This window comes from Hyaena hyaena, unplaced genomic scaffold, assembly GCF_003009895.1.
Source record: "Hyaena hyaena isolate Hyena2069 unplaced genomic scaffold, ASM300989v1 scaffold_1453, whole genome shotgun sequence".
Taxonomy (NCBI): Eukaryota; Metazoa; Chordata; class Mammalia; order Carnivora; family Hyaenidae; genus Hyaena; species Hyaena hyaena.
The window spans coordinates 111960-131733 of NW_024082085.1; the positions used below are offsets into that span (position 1 = coordinate 111960).

Genomic DNA, 19774 nt, shown 5'->3' on the forward strand with positions numbered 1-19774 from the left:
AAACATATGAACAAATTGAAGGATAAAAATCATATGATTATCTCAGTAGCTGCAGGTAAACCACTTGATAAAAGTGAGGATCCATTCATGATAAAAAAACTATCAGTAAAATGGTGTTAGAGGGAAGATACTCAACATAATACAGGCCATATAAGAAAAACCCACCATCGAATGTAAACTGGTACAGCCCCTCTGGAAAGCAGTGTGGAGGTTCCTCAGGAAACTAACAATAGAACTCCCCTAGGACCCAGCAATAGCACTGCTAGGAATTTACCCAAGGGATACAGAAATGCTAATGCATGGGAGCACATGTACCCCAATGTTCATAGCAGCACTCTCCACAATAGCTAAAACATGGAAAGAGCCTAAGTGTCCATCCACAGATGAATGGATCAAGAAGATGTGGTTTATCTATACCATGGAATACTACATGGCAATGAGAAACAATGAAATCTGGCCATGTGTAGCAACATGGATGGACCTTGAGGGTGTTATGCTGAGCGAAATAAGTCAGGCAGAGAAGGACAAATATCATATGTTTGCACGTATAGGAGGATTAGGAGGAACTTGACGGAGGAACAAGGGGGAGAAGAAGGGCGGAAATGGTGGGGGAAAGGGAGAGAGGCAAACCATGAGAGACTCTTGAATGCTGACAAACACTGAGGACTGATGGATGTGGGGGGGAGGGGGGGATGGGCATGGAGGAGGACACTTGTGGGGATGAGCACTGAGTGTTATGTGGAAACTAATTTGACAATAAACTATTTGAAATATAAATAAATAAATAAATAAATAAAATAAAAATTAAAATTAAAAAAAAAAGAAAAAAGAAAAACCCACCATCATACTCAATGGTGAAAAACTGAGAGCTTTTCCTCTAAGGTCAAGAGCAAGAGAAGGATGTCTACTCTGACCACTTTTTTTTTTTTTTTAATAGTATTGGAAGCCTTAACCACAGCAATCAGACAAGAAAAGGAAATAAGAAGCATCCATGATGGTAAAGAAGAAATTAAACTGTCACTATTTGCATATGGCATACTGTACATATAACACCTTAGGACTCCACCAAAAACACTACTAGAAGTAATAAACATATTTAGTAAAGTGGCAAGATACAAAATTAATAGTCAGAGATCTGTAGCATTTCTATACAATAACAAAAAATTTCTTGAAGAGAGAAAAAACACCCCTTACAATCAGATCAAAAATAATATTCAGGATAGGGCGCCTGGGTGGCTTAGTTGGTTAAGCGTCTGACTTTCACTTAGGTCATGATCTCGCGATTCGTGGGTTCGAGCCCCGCAACGGGCTCTGTGCTGACTGCCTGCTCAGACACTGGATCCTGTTTCAGTCTGTGACTCCCTCTCTCTCTGACCCTTCCCTGCTCACGCTGTCTCTCTCTCTCCCCTAGAAATAAATAAAACATTAAAAAAATATTCAGGAATACACTTAACCAAAGAGGTGAAATATTTGTACTTTGAAAACTATAAAATTTCACATTATAGCTTTCACGTCTTTAATTTCCTTTGAAAGAAAGAAAGAGAGAGAGAGAGAGAGAGAGAGAGAGAACAAGGAAGGAAGGAATTTAAGATGACACAAACAAATGAAAAGACATTCCATGCTCATGATTTGGAAGAATTGATATTGTCAAAATGTCCATATCACTGAAAGCAACTTACAGATTCAATGCAATTCAAATCAAAACCCCAACAACATTTTTTTACAAAACTAGAATAATACTCAGATTGGTACAGAACACAGAAGACCCTAAATAACCAAACCAATTCTGAGAAAAATAAAGCTGGAGGTAACGTCATTCCATATTTCAAGATCTCTCTCTCTCTCTCTCTCTCTCACACACACACACACACACACACACACACACACACACAAACACACAACTGTAGTAATGAACACAGTATGGTCATGGCACAAAAATAGACACAGAGATCAATAAAACAGAATAGAGAGCCCAGAAATAAACCCACAATTTATATGGTCAATTAATCTTTGACTAAAGAGGCAAGAACATGCAATGGGGAAGAGACTGTCTTTTCAATAAATGGTGCTGGGAAAATTGGGCAACTACATGTAGAATGAGAATAAACAATTTTCTAACACATTACACAGAAATAAACTCAAATTGGATTAAAGATCCACACATGTCCTGAACCCATAACAATCCTGAAGAGAACCCAGGTAGTAATTTCTACGGAATTAGCCATCACAACCTTTTTCTTACATACGTCTCCTAAGGCTCAGGAAACAAAAGCAAAAATAAACTGTTGGGACTACATCAAAATAAAAAGTTTCTGGACACAAAGGAAACAGTCAACAAAACTAAAAGACAGCCTATTGAATTGGAGAAGATATTTGCAAATGACATATCTAATAAACGGTTAGTATCCAAAATACAAAGAACTTCTACAACTCAATACCAACAAACACAAATAATCCAGTTAAAAATGGGCAGAAGACATGAGCAAACATTTCTTCAAAGAAGACATCCAGATGGCTACCAGATGCATGAAAGGATGCTCAACACCACTCATCATTAGGGAAATGCAGATTAAAACCACCATGAGATATCACCTCACATCTAAAAGAATGGCTAAAATAAACACACACACACACACACACACACACACACAAGACACAAAAAGAAATGGTGAGGTTGTGGAGAAAAAGGAAACCTTATGCACTGTTGGTGGCTATGCACACTGGTAAAGACACTGTGGAAAACAGTATGGAGTTCCTCAAAAAATTAAAAATGGAGCTACCACATGATCTAGTAATTTCATTACTGTGAGTATTTATTCAGGGATAAAGAAAATAGAACGTTGAAAAGATATATGCACCTGTATGTTTATTTCAGCATTATTTACAATAGCCAAGACAGGGAAGCAACCTAAGTGTTCATCAATAGATGAATAGATAAGGTATATTTTAAACACACACACACACACACACACACACACACACACACACAGAATGGAATATTTCACAGCCATAAAAAGGGATGAGATCATGCCACTTGAGACAACATGGCTAAACTTAGAGCGCCTTATGCTAAGTCCGACTAAGAAAGACAAATATCATATGATTCCAATCACAAGTAGAATCTAAAAATAAATGAGCAAAACAAACCCAAAGCACAATGAGACCTATAAAAACAGAGAACAAACTGATGGTTACCAGAGGGAAGTTATGCAGGGGATGGATGGATGGGTGAAGGGGAAGGGAAATACAGCCTGCAATTATGGCATTAGTAAATCACGGGAATAAAAATCAGAGCCTCAGGAAGACAGTAACAGCGATGTAACAGGACAGACAGCAGCTACACTTGTGAGTGCAGCATAATGGCGTGTGGCTGTGTCAGATCACTACGTTGTACACCTGAAACTAATGCAACATTGTGTGCCAGCCACACTCACATCAAAATGACAACAACCACAAAAACAATAATGAAGAGACTGTTCTTTCCCATTATAAACATAAATAAAAATTATTTTAAAAAGGTCCTTCTTTCAAAACCTCTCCAAAGCTCTGAGTTTTCTCCATTTAATTTTTGTCTTGGTTGTAATCTTGGGGTTAATTGTTTTTAAAATTCCATTCTCTTGATATTCAATTCACCTGCGACCCTGGTTATATAACTACAATTTTGCCAATAATTTCAACCATGATTTCATCTAGGCCTTCAAAGCACATTTCTTTTTGTATTATGTTATTCTGAGGTTGATGCCCACATAATAGAGACTGCCTCGAACATCTTGCCATTCTGTTAGTTTTAAATTTATCATTGTGCCTTCTAGCTGTCCCACTTCCCTTGTGCATCTTTGTTCATTCTAACTGAAAACAGTAAACTCCCTGTGACCTACTCTTACATTTTCTAGATCTCTTCAGGTCTGGCCATTCCCTTTGCAATCTCCTTGTTAAGCTATTTCTGGCAAAGCATACACTCTTCTTTCCTGTTCTAAAACAGTGTCAAAAACTGTGTAATCCAACCCTCCCCCCCAAAAAAATAATAAAACCTCTAATTTGCTTTTACTGGTCTCTCAAGAAAATCGAAGTTACTCCATTAGTAGCCAATTTCTCAATTTAGGATAATACTACAAAGATTTTCCTGGGTTATTTTCCTGATGCCTTTTTATAGTAGTGCTGCTAAGAGTAAAGACCTTGGTCTACTTGTCTGAGAAAGGCCAAGATCCCGTCCTGTCTTGCTGAATCAGAATCTCTGAACAGCGACATCAGAAATACGCACCTTGGAAAATCTCTAAAGTTTGAGAACCGCTGTGTTATGGCATATGAAATGCCCATACCTGTTATTTAAACATGAAAAGAAGCTTAAAAAACATGAACTGAAGTTTTGCTGATAATGCCACCGTTTTTCTGACTCTGCAGATGAGAATCTCCAGACTCCTCTCTTCTGACTCTTCATGTATTGCCCATATGATCCTTCCTTGCCTGTGTCCTCGCCATTCACTCATCCTGTGCTTTTCTGGATTCCTACTCTGCTTCCTCCTCTAAAGCCTTGCCCTCTCATGCATGTACTGCTCTGATAGCTTCCTCAATCTTCTGACATTCTGTGCATTTATAAACTAGTAAACATGCTAAAATGCCACTTTAATCTCCCCATTATCTAGACAAAATTTAATCTATTGTTTACTGCAGTGATGTCCAAGGTGTGTTTCATTTAGTGGTGCAATTTACATACAATTAAATGCACAGATAGGCTTCAATGTTTTTGGATAAATGTATAGACCTATAAAACCAACACCCATATTAAGACTTTAATTTCACATTTCTTTTGTCCAAAATAATACAAAAATATGCTTAATGAATACTTAATATTCAAGGTGACACTTGCTCTTGGTATGTATGTAGGGATACCCTTAAGGGGCCTTGAGGGAGGCATGGGGACTATGCAGTGTAGACAGGGAGACAGAAGCACTCTCCCCTGTCTGTCTGCCTTCAGTACAATGCAGTGGGCTTTGGTTCATATCTGGCTAGTTAAAGGGACCTGTGTTTTGTAGGGTTCATTTTTCACCAGATGAATACTCACACAAATGAATAAATGGCTGAGAAATATTTCTTCAAGTGAACCTGAGATGAAAGAGAACACTAGTGATTCATGCAAAACTGAACACCAAGGAGGGGCAGGAGGCTCACTCCCATGTTCCTACTACAAGGACTAAATCAATCATGCTAGTAGGTCACATCCTGAAGATCCAAGTAGGTCAACTCAGCCTGACAAATTTTGAAAATGTTTATTTATTTATTTATTTTGAGAGAGAGAAAGAGAGAGAGAGAGAGAGAGAGAGAGAGAGAGAGAGAGAGGAGAGAGCATGAGCACAGAAGGGGCATAAGGAGAGGAAGAGAGAGAGAATCCTAAGCAGGCTCTGTACTGTCAGTGCAGAGCCCTAACCCTGGGCTTGAACTCACCATGAGATCATGACCTAGGCTGAAATCAAGAATCAGAAATCTTAACTCATTGAATTACCCAGGCACCCCCAGCCTGACAATTTTTAAACAATTGGTAAAAATACTTGATGTGGAGTTACATCCAATATAATTAATAATAATCAGTGCTCTATGCAACTGTTGAGCATTGAGGTTTTAACTAATGATAATGGACAGTTTCTAAATAGTACATGGCTTACTCAACTTATTTTTAACTCATGGGACAAGGAATGAAAAAATAACTTCAGTCCAACTTGTAAGTATCTTAATCTAACACACACACAAATAACCTGAAGCAGATCAAAGACAGCTACAAATTCTGTAGTTCCCACCAAGAGACAGAGTCTATTTTCCCTCTTCTTTGTTTTTTAAATTTTATTTATTTATTTTGAGAGAGACAGAGAGCATGAATGGGGTAGGGGCAGAGAGAGAGAGACAGAGAGAGAGACAGAGACAGAGAGACAGAGACAGATACAGAGACAGAGAGGATCCCAAGTAGGATCCAGGCTATCAGCCAGGATCCTGATGCGGGGCTCGATTTCATGAATGGTGAGATGATGACTTGAGTTGAAATCAAGAATATGATGCTTAACTGACTAATCTACCCAGGCACTCCAATGTTTTCCCTCTCTCTCTTTTTTTAGTAAAAAAAAAGAATTAACATTCATTTACTGTTGAGAGACAGAGCATGAACAGGGGAGGGTCAGAGAGAGAGGGAGACACAGAATCCCAAGCCGGCTCCAGGTTCTGAGTTGTCAGCAGTGAGCCCAATGCAGGGCTCAAACTCACAAATCTCAAGATCATGACCTGACCTGAAGGTGGACACTTAACTGACTGAGTCACCTAGATGCCCCCTCTTCTTGAATAGCAGCTACTACACTCATGCTTGATTTGACCAATGGATGGTAATAGAAATGATGCCATTCCAGTTTGGGGACCAAGCTTTAAGAAAACTGGTAACCTTCATTTTTACTTTCTTAGAAGTCAGTGCCTAGTGCTGTGGAAAAGGCTATAGAACAAGGTGAATTTCAGTAGAGGAAGTGGGAGCAACCACACTGGATGTCTATATCCCTGTCTAGCTCCCTGTACTTGAGTAGCCTCAACTACACCGTGTGAAACAAAAGAACTCCCCAATAAACACCCAGAAATCTAAGAAATACCAAGTTGCTGCCCCTTTAGATCACTACTGTTTCGAGTGGTTTATTTACAAGAACGGACAACTAAAGCACTAATCACGGTCTCTACAGCTTCCCTTGTTTCCTCAGCTTGAATTGTTTTCATGTTTTGACCAATTATGACTCATTTCCACGTTTCTTGCCCTGAACATTATAATTTTTTCCATTGGTTGCACTATGGTAATAGCCAGAGTAAGATAGCAAACCAAGAATTAAGAATTATAAAGCCTTCCCACAAACCCAGGGCCATAGCCTTCTGGGCTGTTACTGGAGAAAGAAATAGTTTTCTATTTGATTTAAGCCACTGTGTTCTGGAGATTCTTTGTGAAGCTATTTAAGTTGTACCTTTACTAATATATACTCACAGCTGCCCCATTACTCTAAGATAACATACTTATCTTTGGATTCAATCAATGCTCTCATTTTTAGCAGATACTTTTGTGAGTTTCAGTATTTGTAGCTTATTATTCTACACTATTGATCCTTATAAGGGACAAGAAGTTCAATGTGTTTGGAAATGAAGAGTTCTCTGAAACAATTTCTGGGGGAAGCCATAAAAATATGAATAAGCCATAAAAAATATGAAAAATACTGAGACTCGGTAATATGATCTGTATAGTAGGAGAAACATCTCCCAATAATGTGTGCCACAAAATCAAGCCTCTCTCTCATGCTTGCATAATAATACTTCACAATACTCCAGCTTATTAGCCAGTAATAAGTTCTTGATAACTTATAAGGAACTTATAACTTATAAGAGAAAAATAACCCCAAAAAACTCCAGAAAGGAAAAGAAGAAAAATTCTGAATTGGTGGAGGCTATTCATAATTTGAATCAACATCCTGGAAATAGAAAGGCCTAAGGGAATGGAACTAACAGACTATTTGTGTGGTTACTTAATGTTTGAAAGGCCAACATGTAAAGAAGGATGTAGCTATAAAGTATGAAACACTGGAAAAATGAAACAAAAGAAGAAAAGTAAAAGCAGATAAACGAAAATTCTGGACTCTACTCCCAGTATTTGTGAAATGTGAAATATACAAAGGAAGGATTTGAGGGCTCAGGGCATATCTTCATTGTGTTTTCAACTTAAAAAACATATTTAAATCTGCATCTTCCTTGTGGCTTTTCCAAAATGAGTATACTATGTGCTTGGGCACAAAAATACTAATATTTAATAATTATCAGAGTTAATGCATGTTTGTAAAAAATATTTGAACCTAACATTTCTGGGTCTGGTGTTCCTATTCTTTCCCCTCTAAAATGTTTATTTATTCATTTTGAAAGAGAGAAAGCATACATGTGTGAGCGTGGGAGAGGCAGAGAGTGAGAGGGAGAGAGAGAATCCCAAGCAGACGCCACACTGTCAGCACAGAGCCCAATGTGGGGCTCCATCTCACAAACCATGAGATCATGACCTGAGCTGAAACCAAGAGCCAGATGTTTAACTGACCGTGCCACCTAGGGGCCCGTGGTATTGCCATTCTTTTTTTTTATTATTATTAAAAAAAATTTTAATGTTCATTTAGTTTTGAGAAAGAGACAGAGTGTGAGTGGGGGAGTGACAGAGAGAGAGCGAAAAACAGAATCTGAAGCAGGTCCAGGCTCTGAGCTGTCAACACAGAGCCCAACTGCTCAACTGACTGAGCCACCCAGATGCCCATGGTGTTGCCATTCTTAACCAGTGTGTTACACCAACTCTTTAGTTGCTAGAATATTCACAATATTATCATAAGTATCACAGTGACTTTGAATAATAAGGGAGAGTAACTATTAATTATATTTTTATATTTTCATTTTAGTATGTAACCCTTATCTACATGCTATATTTAATACATATTATTTGTCATTCAGTAGGTGCTCTGGTTTGAGCACCCAGCATTACAAAATACTAATATTACAAGCTGCTAATATAAACTAAACGTTAGCAGCCCTTCTTATATTATTAAGTAAACACATATTCTATCATATCTATGTTAATGACGATGTGGGGATGGTCATGGAAATGTCCCTCATTCTCTCTTGTTAGAGCTTTTGACTTGAACTTTATTACATTTGATAGAAGGATTGCTACCCCTGCTCTCTGCTGGTTTACATATGCAAGAAATCTCTCTCCATCCCTCACTTTCAGCCCACGACTGCCTTAAGGCCTAAGTGAGTCTCTCTCATCGGAAGCACATTATTCTGTCTTCTTTTTTCTTTCTTTCTTTAATTCATTCAGCCACTCTATATCTTTTATTTATTTTTTTAAAAAATTTTTAACGTTTATTCATTTTTGAGGGACAAAGAGAGACAGAGCATGATGGAGGAGGGGCAGTGAGAGAGAGGGAGACTCAGAATCTGAAGCAGGCTCCAGGCTCTGAGTTTTCAGCACAGAGCCAACATAGGGCTTGAACCCACGAGCTATGAGATCATGACCAGAGCTAAAGTCAGATGCCTGACTGAGCCACCCAGGTGCCCCATCTGGTATCCATGATTTCTGATGCTATATCACATAATAATTTTACTAAGATTTGATATCCATGAAAACACACCTTTTTGTTACTTTAAAATTCTTTGTGTTATTTGATACTTTGAGATGTGTCTTGATTTATTTGAGTGTATACTTTCTGAAAGTTCGCTGAGCTTCTTGGGTGTATGGATTGTTTTCCTAAAATGTAGGATGTTTTTGTGTATAATATATTCATATATTATTTCTACCTCTTTCTCCTCTCTCCTGGGACCCCTGTTATGCATACATTGGTACACTGAATAGTATCCTACAGGTGTCTAAGGCTACCTTCTTCACTTTTTTTCATTCCTTTTTCTCTTCTTGCTTCTCAGATTTGATCAATTTAAACGATCTCCTTTCAAATTTGCTGATTCTTTCTTCTCCCTGCTTGAATCTGCTAAATAATAATAAGCCTTGCTGATAAATTTTTAAATTTCAGTTGTTACATTTTTCAATTCCAAAATTTCTATTTGGTTCTTTTTTATGATATCTCTCTCTTTGTTAATATTCTCTATGTGCTATCATTCCATATTTTAATTCTTTGTACATGATTTTCTTTATCACTTTGAACATATTTGAAATACCCAATTGAAATTTTTTGTAAGTTTAATGCCTCAGTGTTTTCAACTTAAAAAACATCACATAATACTGTTTGAAATGATCAGTTTTTAAGAGAACCTGTGAGACTGAAATGAAATAGGGAAGAATGGCTGATACACAGGGAAAATAAAGCAACAAGTGTTTCGGAGGAAGTCAAGGCATTAAACTTAAGGAATATGAAGAATTCTTGCCAAGTACATAAAATTAAAGCCATGGAAATCCTGTTGGGTATGTTGCGTGCGTGTGTGTGTGCGTGTGTGTGTGTGTGTGTGTGTGTGTGTGTGTGTGCTTCTATTCTTACCAGTCTTGCCTAATTTAGGAAATATGATTTTTCTTCCTAATGGTAATGGCAATATGAACTAACATTTATTGAGCACTAGTTTTCCAGACATTACTACATATTTATTTACCTATATTGAATCAAATCCTCAAAACCCTCTCATAGAAGGTCTGTTTTTATGAACTGCATGCTATTTACTTACTTACTTCCTTACTTACGTATTTATTTTTGAGGGACAGAAAGACAGAGTGCGAGCAGGGGAGGAGCAGTGAGAAAGGAAGATAAAGAATCTGAAGCAGGCTCCAGGCTCTGAGCTGTCAGCACAGAGCCCAACGCGGGGCTCCTTAACCAACTGAATCACCCAGTGACCCTAAACTCCATTTTAAAGAGGAGCAACCTGAGAACGAGAGAGGAATAACTAACCTAGCATTATATGATTAATACATGTTACAGTCAGGATTTGAATATAGCTCAAACTATCTGTATAAGGCCCCGCCCTCTAGAAATGTAAATACTATAAAATGGTATCATTTTATTTAACTTAGCAGTGAAAACAAAATTAGTGCTACTGGCTATGGCTATTGTTTTACAACTATCCATCATATGACATTGGTGGTTGATGAAACAGAACGCCAATTCATTATTCTGCTCTCATTACTACATTGGCTTCTCATTTTACTGAGAGTAAATGGCAAAGTAGATTGATAACATACAAGACTCTGAGTTCTGAGCCTTCTTGTGTTTCACATCCTCTACCTCCGCTCACTCACTGGTCTCCAATGCTACTGGCCTTCTTAAGGCTTCTGAAACCCACCGGGCAAGCTTTCACTTCTATCTCTGCCTATACTCCCAGACATCAACATGGGTGACTGCTTAAGCTTCTGGGAAACTTTGCTCAAATCCCATCTTTTCAATGAGCTGTGCCCTGATCATCCTACTTAATGCTGCAATGTATACTACCTCATTCTTTCTCTACACCCATGTTCCCTAAAGTACTGACCACTTGTATCTTCTGTAATATATACATAAATGCATTTCTCCCTTGTGGCTTGTTTCTTCTGCCAGAACCCCAGCTCTACAAAGTGAGGAATCTATCTTCCTCCACAGAGTTGGCATTCGTTTATGGAAAGAAAGAATAAATATAATTTCTAAAAGCTAAAGAAAGTCATGAAGACCAGTGGATTTTTAGCCCACACTGGGAAGCATGCTTCTCGAAGACTGTCTTTACATTTTATCCTCTGGACTTTATGCATGCTGTATCATCTTTCTAGGTAATTCCCTTCCCATTTTCTTTTTTTTTTTTTTTTAATGTCTTTATTTTGAGAGACAGAGAACAAGTAGGGGAGGGGCAGAGAGAGAGGGAGACACAGGATCTGAAGCAGCTCCAGGCTCTGAGCTGTCAGCACAGGGTCCGACTCGGGGCTCGAACCCACAAAGTGTGATATCATGACCTGAGCTGAAGTCGGATGCTCAACCGACTGAGCCACCCAGGCGCCCCTCCCTTCACATTTTCTACCTAGGTACCCTGACCTGCTTGCTGAAATAGCTCTAAGTAATTTTCTTAGAAATACTTAGCACTCTCCTTCCATGATCCCACATAATGTGTGGTTCATACCTTCTTTATAGTGCTTAAAATGAGGTGTTTTAATTTAATCTATTGACATACTTCTAGCCATAGATCCCTCCCTAACACAGAACATTTATTTCTCATCTTTGTATCTATAGCACGTGACACAGTGACTGACATACTATCAACCTCCCAGATGATGAAATAAACAATGGATATTTCTTTTGATCTGTGCCCCAGGCCCTTACAGACTTAAAAGACTGATGACTATGTTCATAAGAACCTTAAAAAAATTAATAATCTAATCTCTACCATGGGGTTATGATATGTGTACAATTCTAGAGACCAAAGGCTTGAAACAGAATTGCTTGAATTTTCTTTACAGACAGCACTTCTAAGCAGGATATAGCATCGTACTTGGAAATCTGCCTGGTGTCTTGGAGGCTGTTGTATTTTTATGTGTGCACACACACAGACTGATGGCTCCAGGATATAAAGGAGTTGAGAGTAACACTGAATGCACTGAATTCTGAAGCCCAGCCTGAGAGCAATCTCTTCTTCACTAGGAGACTTCTGGTCTGGCTTATGTGCATCTGTCTCTAGACACGATAAACCATGCAAAGCAGCAACATCCATATTCTCACAGAAGTAATTTGAGAAGAGTGGCATAATTACATTCTTGTCATTTGTGCTTTGTTGTAATTACCGGTATATGCACCAGGATGAGCCAGAAGATCTCCTGTGAAACTTTCAAGGAAAAATCAGCCAAGGGTATAATGTGTTGTGTGCCTGTGGGTACTCATGACCCTTCTCCCCTATGGTTCCCAAAGCCCTTATTTAATTCACTCATATAGTTTCAGAATTGCATAATTGTATTCAACCAATGGCAAAATACTAGTTGAGCAAACTGTACATGTTCAATGGAGTCTTTTCAATTTTTTCTTAGAGAGTTCTTTGCAAGGTAACATAGAGAAAATGACCAATAGGTAGATTAATTAGATTAATATACTATTTTTTAAAATTGTTTCACTTCCTCAATGAAATTTTTCCACTTTTTGTTCACACAAAAACTAATTCTGAGGAAAAATAATGTGTTTGTTTTGTTTGTTTTGGTTTTTTGAGAGTGCCAGAGAGCCGCAAGTGGGGAAGAGGTTCAGAAGGGGCGGGGGGGGGGGCGGGGAGGAGAGAGAGAGAGAGAGAGAGAGAGAGAGAAAGAGAAGGAGGAGGAGGAGGAGGAGGAGGAAGGGAGGGAGGAAGGGAGGGAGGAAGGGAGGGAGGGAGGGAGGGAGGGAGGGAGGAGAGAGAGAGATTCTTAAGCAGGCTCCACCATACTCAGCATGGAATCCAACACAGGGCTTGACCTCCCAGCAGTGAGATCATGACCTGAGCAGAAATTAAGAGTTGGCTGTTTAACCCACTGGGCCACCCAGGAGCCCTCCAAATTATTATTTTTGAAATTATATTTACAAAAAATAATAATTTATAAGAAGACCATCTTTGTTATTGAAGGTGTTTCCTTTTATTTGAGACAACTATTTCTCCATAATTCTAGAATAATAAGTGAGAGTGCAAAATGGTAGCAGATACAAACCAACAAGGATGGAGTAGAGGACGCCTGGCCTGTCTGATGGTGGCTGAATATTCTGGTCCTGGTCAACAGCCTGGATGGGTGGGGTAACAATGATGGGGTTCAGTTCTTCCTGGAAGAAAAACGGGAGAGTTTAGTTTAGCTTTATTATTTTGCCTCACGGAGAATTGACACTCAGATATTAGATATTATAGTCTGAACAGCTAGACAACATCTGAACAAGTGGCTAAACTCAGCTTTCAAGATTTGTAATTTAACATATGAGACTAGGTAATTTTGAATTTGAAGAGGGAACAATGGGCCCTTGGGGTCAAAATGAAAAGTCATAGTAATTACTTTCTTAGAACTTTGAATCAGAAATTTCTCCTAAGAGGAAGGCAAAGAAGAAAGAGATCAATAAATCTAGTCTTCCCTAGATAATGAAATCAGAAGTATGAGACTATCAAATACAATTTTATATCTTTGTAGACAAGATTTGTAAAAATATTTACAATATTTTACAATTCTTCCTAACTCATGTTTTAAAATTTCACTTATTAATTACATTAAGCAAAACTTTAAAGATCAATGCTTGAAGTGAATAGAAATCAAAGCCCCATCACTGCAAATTTCATATAGTTAAATTGATTATATACTATGAATGCATGTACATGGGTGTACACTTAATTTATAATTATATGCAAGAAGACTCTTTAAAATCAAAATATATTTCTCTAAGTCAGTGTTTCCTAGTATGATGTCCAGCGATATTCTGGTCTGCTATCAGCACTGGCAAGTACTTTTCTGTTCAGGACCAGATAATAAATGTATTTAGGCTTTGCTGGAGAGACAGTCTGTGTGTCAGCTTCTCAACTCTGACATTGTAACACAGAAGCAAAAAGTGGGTATGACTATGCTGCAATAAAACTTTATTTACAAAGACAAATGGTGTGTAGGATGGAGTTTCTTGGCCCCTATACTGAATTATCAATCATAATTTGTAACAAGTAAGCTGAAAAACCAAACGTGCCCTCTGCACAGATAAGCTTGGGACACAGGATAGTAAAGAAACTTTCAAAATCTAATCCACTTTCCTGCAGGTCTTTTTGGAGACTTTTGTGCTAATTTGCATAATGACTGTCTAAGGAGGGGGTATTATTTGCACATTTTCTAGAATCATCCATTAACATCTCCTTGAACTCTTACATTCCCTTAGAACACAGTTTGAGAAATACTGCTTTAAGCCTCTACAACCCTCACTCCAAATACAATAGTAATTCTAAAGGGAAATAATGTCTATTTCAATATCTGACTTCACAGTCTAAGGAATCACTACAATGTCATTTTATATTATTTCTTTTCAAATGATAGAACCTTTAAACATATCATGCACTTTTATATAAAATCAGTAGTTTCTAATCTCAGCAGAAATGTATAGTTGTGGCCTGCTGAAAAGAAATGCAAGGATATTAACTGATAATATGTAATACATACTTAATTTTGATTAAGCTCTCATAAGTTTTATTAAGCACAAGTATATTGCTAAAATATATTAAATTATTGAAGTTGCAATAATTAAAGATAATCACTGACCAAATATTTGGAGCTCACATACATCTTAGGGCTTCTGCACAGTTCATCATCTCTAATGGGCTCTCAGTTGCCTAAATGTTATTACTATCTTCCTAAAAACAAACAGCTCCTGGTAGGGATAACTTTCTAATATTCTATTCACTTCTTTTCTGTGGATTCAGATCCATGAAAATATCAAATCAGTATCAAAATCACTCCATTAAATTAAGATGACTACTATTCTTTTGGTTGTGGTTCTTTTCATACAGTAGAGCACATCACAACAATACAACACTTTTCCTAAAGTCTTCCCCTCCTTCCCTATTTTTGTCCCTCATTCTCTGTTCCACTCTATCTTCTCCCTAGCTCTTTCTCTCTCTCTCTCACCACACACACACACTCACACACACACAAACACACACTCACACACTCACCCAATAGCCAATTTACTTCCTCTGTAATCCTGTATTTCTCCTGAAACAGAAAACATTCAAAGCTCTTCAAAGTCCATACATGTGTAAGTAGGAGTTAAGGGCTGATAGCTCAGCTGGGACATTTTTCAAAGGAGCCTGACTGTATCAGCCAAAGTCAGCATGTAGATGAGCTACATCTGTCCCGGCTCAACTAAGAAATCTGTGCTGTTTTCCCACAGTATGGTTCTAGGCAGACCTTCCAAAGGGAATTCAAATCTCAGGATGTTTTGCAGTCCCTTCTTCCTTCCCATGGCCAGGGAAATATACTAAGGGGTCCTACACTCCTGATTTTTGAAACAAGTTACCTAGAATTTAAAAAAAGCAAAAACAAAACAGAAACAAGAAAACAAAAAACTGAACCTGAGTTCTTCTGGGAGATTGATAAATATGAGCAGGTCACATTAGGGTTTCTCTGCTGACCGCCTTTCTCTGCTAAGTGGAGCTGCTAAGTGACCAGCAATATATGCGGTGTTAGCGTGAATGATGAGTCACATAGTTTAAAATCCTTGTCTTGAGCAAGTTGTTGGAATGAGAAATGGAGTTTTAGTAATACTATTTGAAATGATATGAACAATGGGGGGACCATAAAACTAACACAGTAAAAAAAACCAAAAGGGACGGTAAAGTACTAATAAAATTCCTCATCTTTCATAGTTGGCTATTAATAAATATATAGTGAGAACTGAAGAAATCAAAAGAAACAAGTGTGCTATTGGGAATTATGTGCTATCTAGAATCAGAAGAATGAAAAATGGAAACACCAGAATGGAGATGTCTCAGCTGAGTGGGCCTAGAAGTTAAGGTAGGTGGGATGTAAGGTACTTAAAGCCATTCAGTCCTGTTTCACTACGTAGTTTCCATACTCTTGGTGAAGGCTTTAATATGTTTCTGGAAATGTGGGAGAGGTATTGTCTTAAATAACTTCTTAGGACTGATTCTTTTCTTTTCTTACAAAGACCAGCAACTGAAGAAAAACTATTTTTCTTAAACAACCATTAGTGAGTTGTTTGGAAAACCTAGGTTTAAAGGTGAGAAGAGTGAATTCTCAGGTATGATTTGTAAGATTATCTCCCTAAGTAGATTGAAGTCTTTCAATCTTGAGAATTTTTAACCTGGTATATATAACATTCAAGCATATTTATTATGCTTTGTTTAGGAAGATACTGTTACAATACTTAATGCAATTTTTCATAAAGACAAGCAACTTTTAAGCCAAAGTTGGAAAATAAAATATGCATTCATTAGAAGAAACCACATAATAACACACATCAGTTTCTGAACTACTCTCTCACCACAAATCTCTGTACGAGAGGCAGCCAGCCACTGGAAGGTCACACAGATAAGTAATGAACCCCAGAGAAAAACTATTTCTTAGAATAAGAAAGAATTTTATGGGGCAAGAAACCCCATGTAATCATTTATAAGCTTTGGCAAATGATGTCTACTCACTAAATACATTTTTGTCAATTTGTATTCTCCAGAATTTCCCAGCCTAATAGGAGCTCACTACGCTCAACTGGACCTGAAGGAAAGCACCCCGCAGTGGCCTGCCAGGGCAGCCTTCCCAGGTCTTGTGAAAAGGTGAAAAACTAGGGGATGCATTTCTTTTTAAGAACCACCCTCTTCAAGCAGATAGTAACTACTGCTCCTTATTTCTCTCCCGCCCCCTTAGGTCTCTTAGCTTCTAATTTTACCATTGGATTAGGGAAGAAGAATTATGCTGAAGAAATTGGAAAATCACGTATGGTTTAAATAGGCTCGGGTATCCTTAAGGAAAGGATTGCGAGGTTCCTCTCTGATGGTATAATTGTGGTAATTACTCAGTTACTCTTCACAGAAAGCTCTGTTGGCTGGTGCACACAAAATACTCATAACCCACCACCTAGTGAGGAACAACTTATAACATACTTGCTTCATCAAGTTGAATTCCAGGAGACGCATAACAAAAGGCGTCCAAAAACTGGAAAGCTCTTGGGTTTCTTGCCCCAAAAGCAAATATGTCTTCTCTGCAGCCTTATTTGCTTATGAGAAGAAGTCACATCTCTGAGAAGAAGTCGCATTGCCTGAATTCTGGTCATGCTGGTGTGCACCTGTTAAAAGTGCATAGAAGACCAGATTCACATTTCCCTGCTCTTTTAGTCCTCAGAGTTAAATTCCCTGACATATTTAGTGATGATGGGGATTCATCCCTAAAATGAATTAAGTCCATGTAGAGATTCATGTTGTGAGGATAATCATAGACACTATTAAACAATAACAAAAAGGTTGTCTTCAGTAGAAGTGCCGCATGATTCTTTGATTATAAAATCCAAGATTATTCCATTAGGGACGCAGCTTTCCTGGAGAAGTGCCTTGCCTTTCCAGTATATCTAAGACCATGTTTTTATGTTCAACTGCTGCATTCTTTTTGTGAAAGGAACAGGAGGCAATTGGACTGTTGGAGTAAGTGAGGGTTAGTTATTCCTTCTACAGCTTCAACACCTGAATGAAAGCAAATTTCAGTGCAATGCTGCTATTGTATGTCTGTGTGTAGATATATCTGTATATATTTATACACAAGGATTATTTATTCCAACAATATACAACTTGCTTTTTAAAAATAAACTTTGTATGGAAGTGCTATATATGACCGATTTTTATAAACCATGAATTCATAGTCTGATGAATTGTCACACAGTTATATTTAATTCTAAATGCCACTGACATTAAGAACTAGAACCTTGTCATTATTTCAGAATCCCTCTATTCTCTGTATTTTGTATCAATTGTTACTGCTCCTTCCATTCTAAAGATGGCATGGCTTCTAATATCACAGATTAATTTTACTTGTTTGAAACTGTATGAAATAGAATTATACAAGGTCATTTAATTACTGACTTTGTTCATTTATTATTATGTCCTACATGGTATGCATGCATGTGGGTGTTAGGTACATCAAGTGTAGTCTACACTCTCATTTTAATGGCTGTACTGTGTTCCATTTGACAGACATCCCCAATTTTGTTTCCTTTTCACACTGGTGATGGTGTTTGGGTTGTTTCCAGTGCAGGCTATGACAAATAGCACTACGTCCTTCTGCGTGTCTTCCTACACATGAATGCATTTGTGTGAAATACACAACTGTGAGAACGCATGTGTCCTTAGGTCCCTGTTACATCATCTTCTAAAGTTGTTGTGTGAACACGTGTTCTATTATGAGTGGTCCACAGCTTTCCCGACAGTTGGCACTTCCAGTTGTTTTAAAGTTTAGCCATTCCGGTAGGTATGTACTGTTATCTCAGAGTGATTTGAACTGTTTCTGATGTTGGACCTCTGTCAAGTGTTGGTTCATGTCTTTTGTCTATTTTTCTACTTTGCTGTACTGGTTCATAAGAACTATCCATATCTCACAGTGTAAGTTTCTTTGTCAGCTTAGTGTTTAGTAAATATTATATCCCACTCTACGGCTTTCATTTAGACCCTATTAATGTCTTGCTGAAGAAAGTTTCTAATTTTTCCACTTATCCATTTCTCTTTTCATTTATATTTGTCTCTTTCCTCTACCAATCCACATATTTTGACCCGAGGAATAGCTGATAATTTCCCTTATGTATTTCCACACAGAGAATATTGAACTCTTCCTTATTAAAATGTATCAAACCCTCATGACAACGGTGTGTCTGAGTTTCTTTGCCTAGAACTTTCTTGAGAGCAGGGATAGGTAGTATCGACAGCACCAGAAACATACGTGGCACACAGGCACTGAGAACTGTTGAGTAAGAGACTTCTCAGTTCTGTGTTATTTAGAGTATTCCTGAGCCTCATCGACCTAGCCTTGCTCTCCAGTCTCCTGAAAGGCATCCAAAATGCACATACTGATGCTTTATGAGCATCTTTCATACACTGAGGTCTTTGTGCTTACAAACTTACTGTACCCAACTAAAGGGAAGAATAAAGTAGCCACAAGAATGGCTCAGAATACACAGATGTGAGTTCAAAGTGCTTCATGGAGATGGCCTTTGGTGTAATAAATAGTCTCTTAAACATTCCAGTAGATTGAATAGTGAGCTCCTGTATCCCAGAGTAAAACATTTCAAGCTTGCAAATAAGTAGCAATATCACTTTTTGAGAAGTTATTTAATCCCTCAGAACTTGAATCATAATTTTTCTAGCTAAGTTAATAATATCTACATTTCACTAATTGGTATAAGGATGTATGAATGACAGTATATAAAAGAATAAAACAGTAAGTGCCATGCTTAGTAATGGAAGTCATTATAGATTGTATTATTAAAATTACTTTATTAATTTAATTGTATTATATTAGCATTAAAATTGGCTTCAAGGTATATGCAGAGAGAGAGAGGTGGAATTTTTTTTTCATTTCTAGCTGAAAGTTAATTTTACCAGATCTTGCATATTTTTCTTGAAAGATGACAGTGACATGAATTTTGAAAGTTTTATTTAGAACTCATAACTGACTAAATGTTTGAGGGAAAGAAGGGGGTTCATCATTACTATTTGATTTTTAGATCACGATTTAAATCTATATGCCGCAAAGCAAATTATCTAATGATTACACTCAAACATAATTTTAAGATAGTGTATC

General features: G+C 37.6%; 1 protein-coding gene across 1 annotated transcript in view; it reads right to left on the bottom strand.

Moving 5' to 3' along the window:
* LOC120225622 (protocadherin-15-like) overlaps positions 1–19774 on the bottom strand; it is a gene marked incomplete at its 3' end in the record, with an annotated part of 247527 nt that overhangs the window by 110017 nt on the left and 117736 nt on the right. Inside the window, exon 7 of the mRNA XM_039223805.1 lies at positions 13166–13274. Within this exon, the coding sequence (XP_039079736.1) occupies positions 13166–13274 (109 nt within the window). The remainder of the gene's footprint in view (positions 1–13165; positions 13275–19774) is intronic.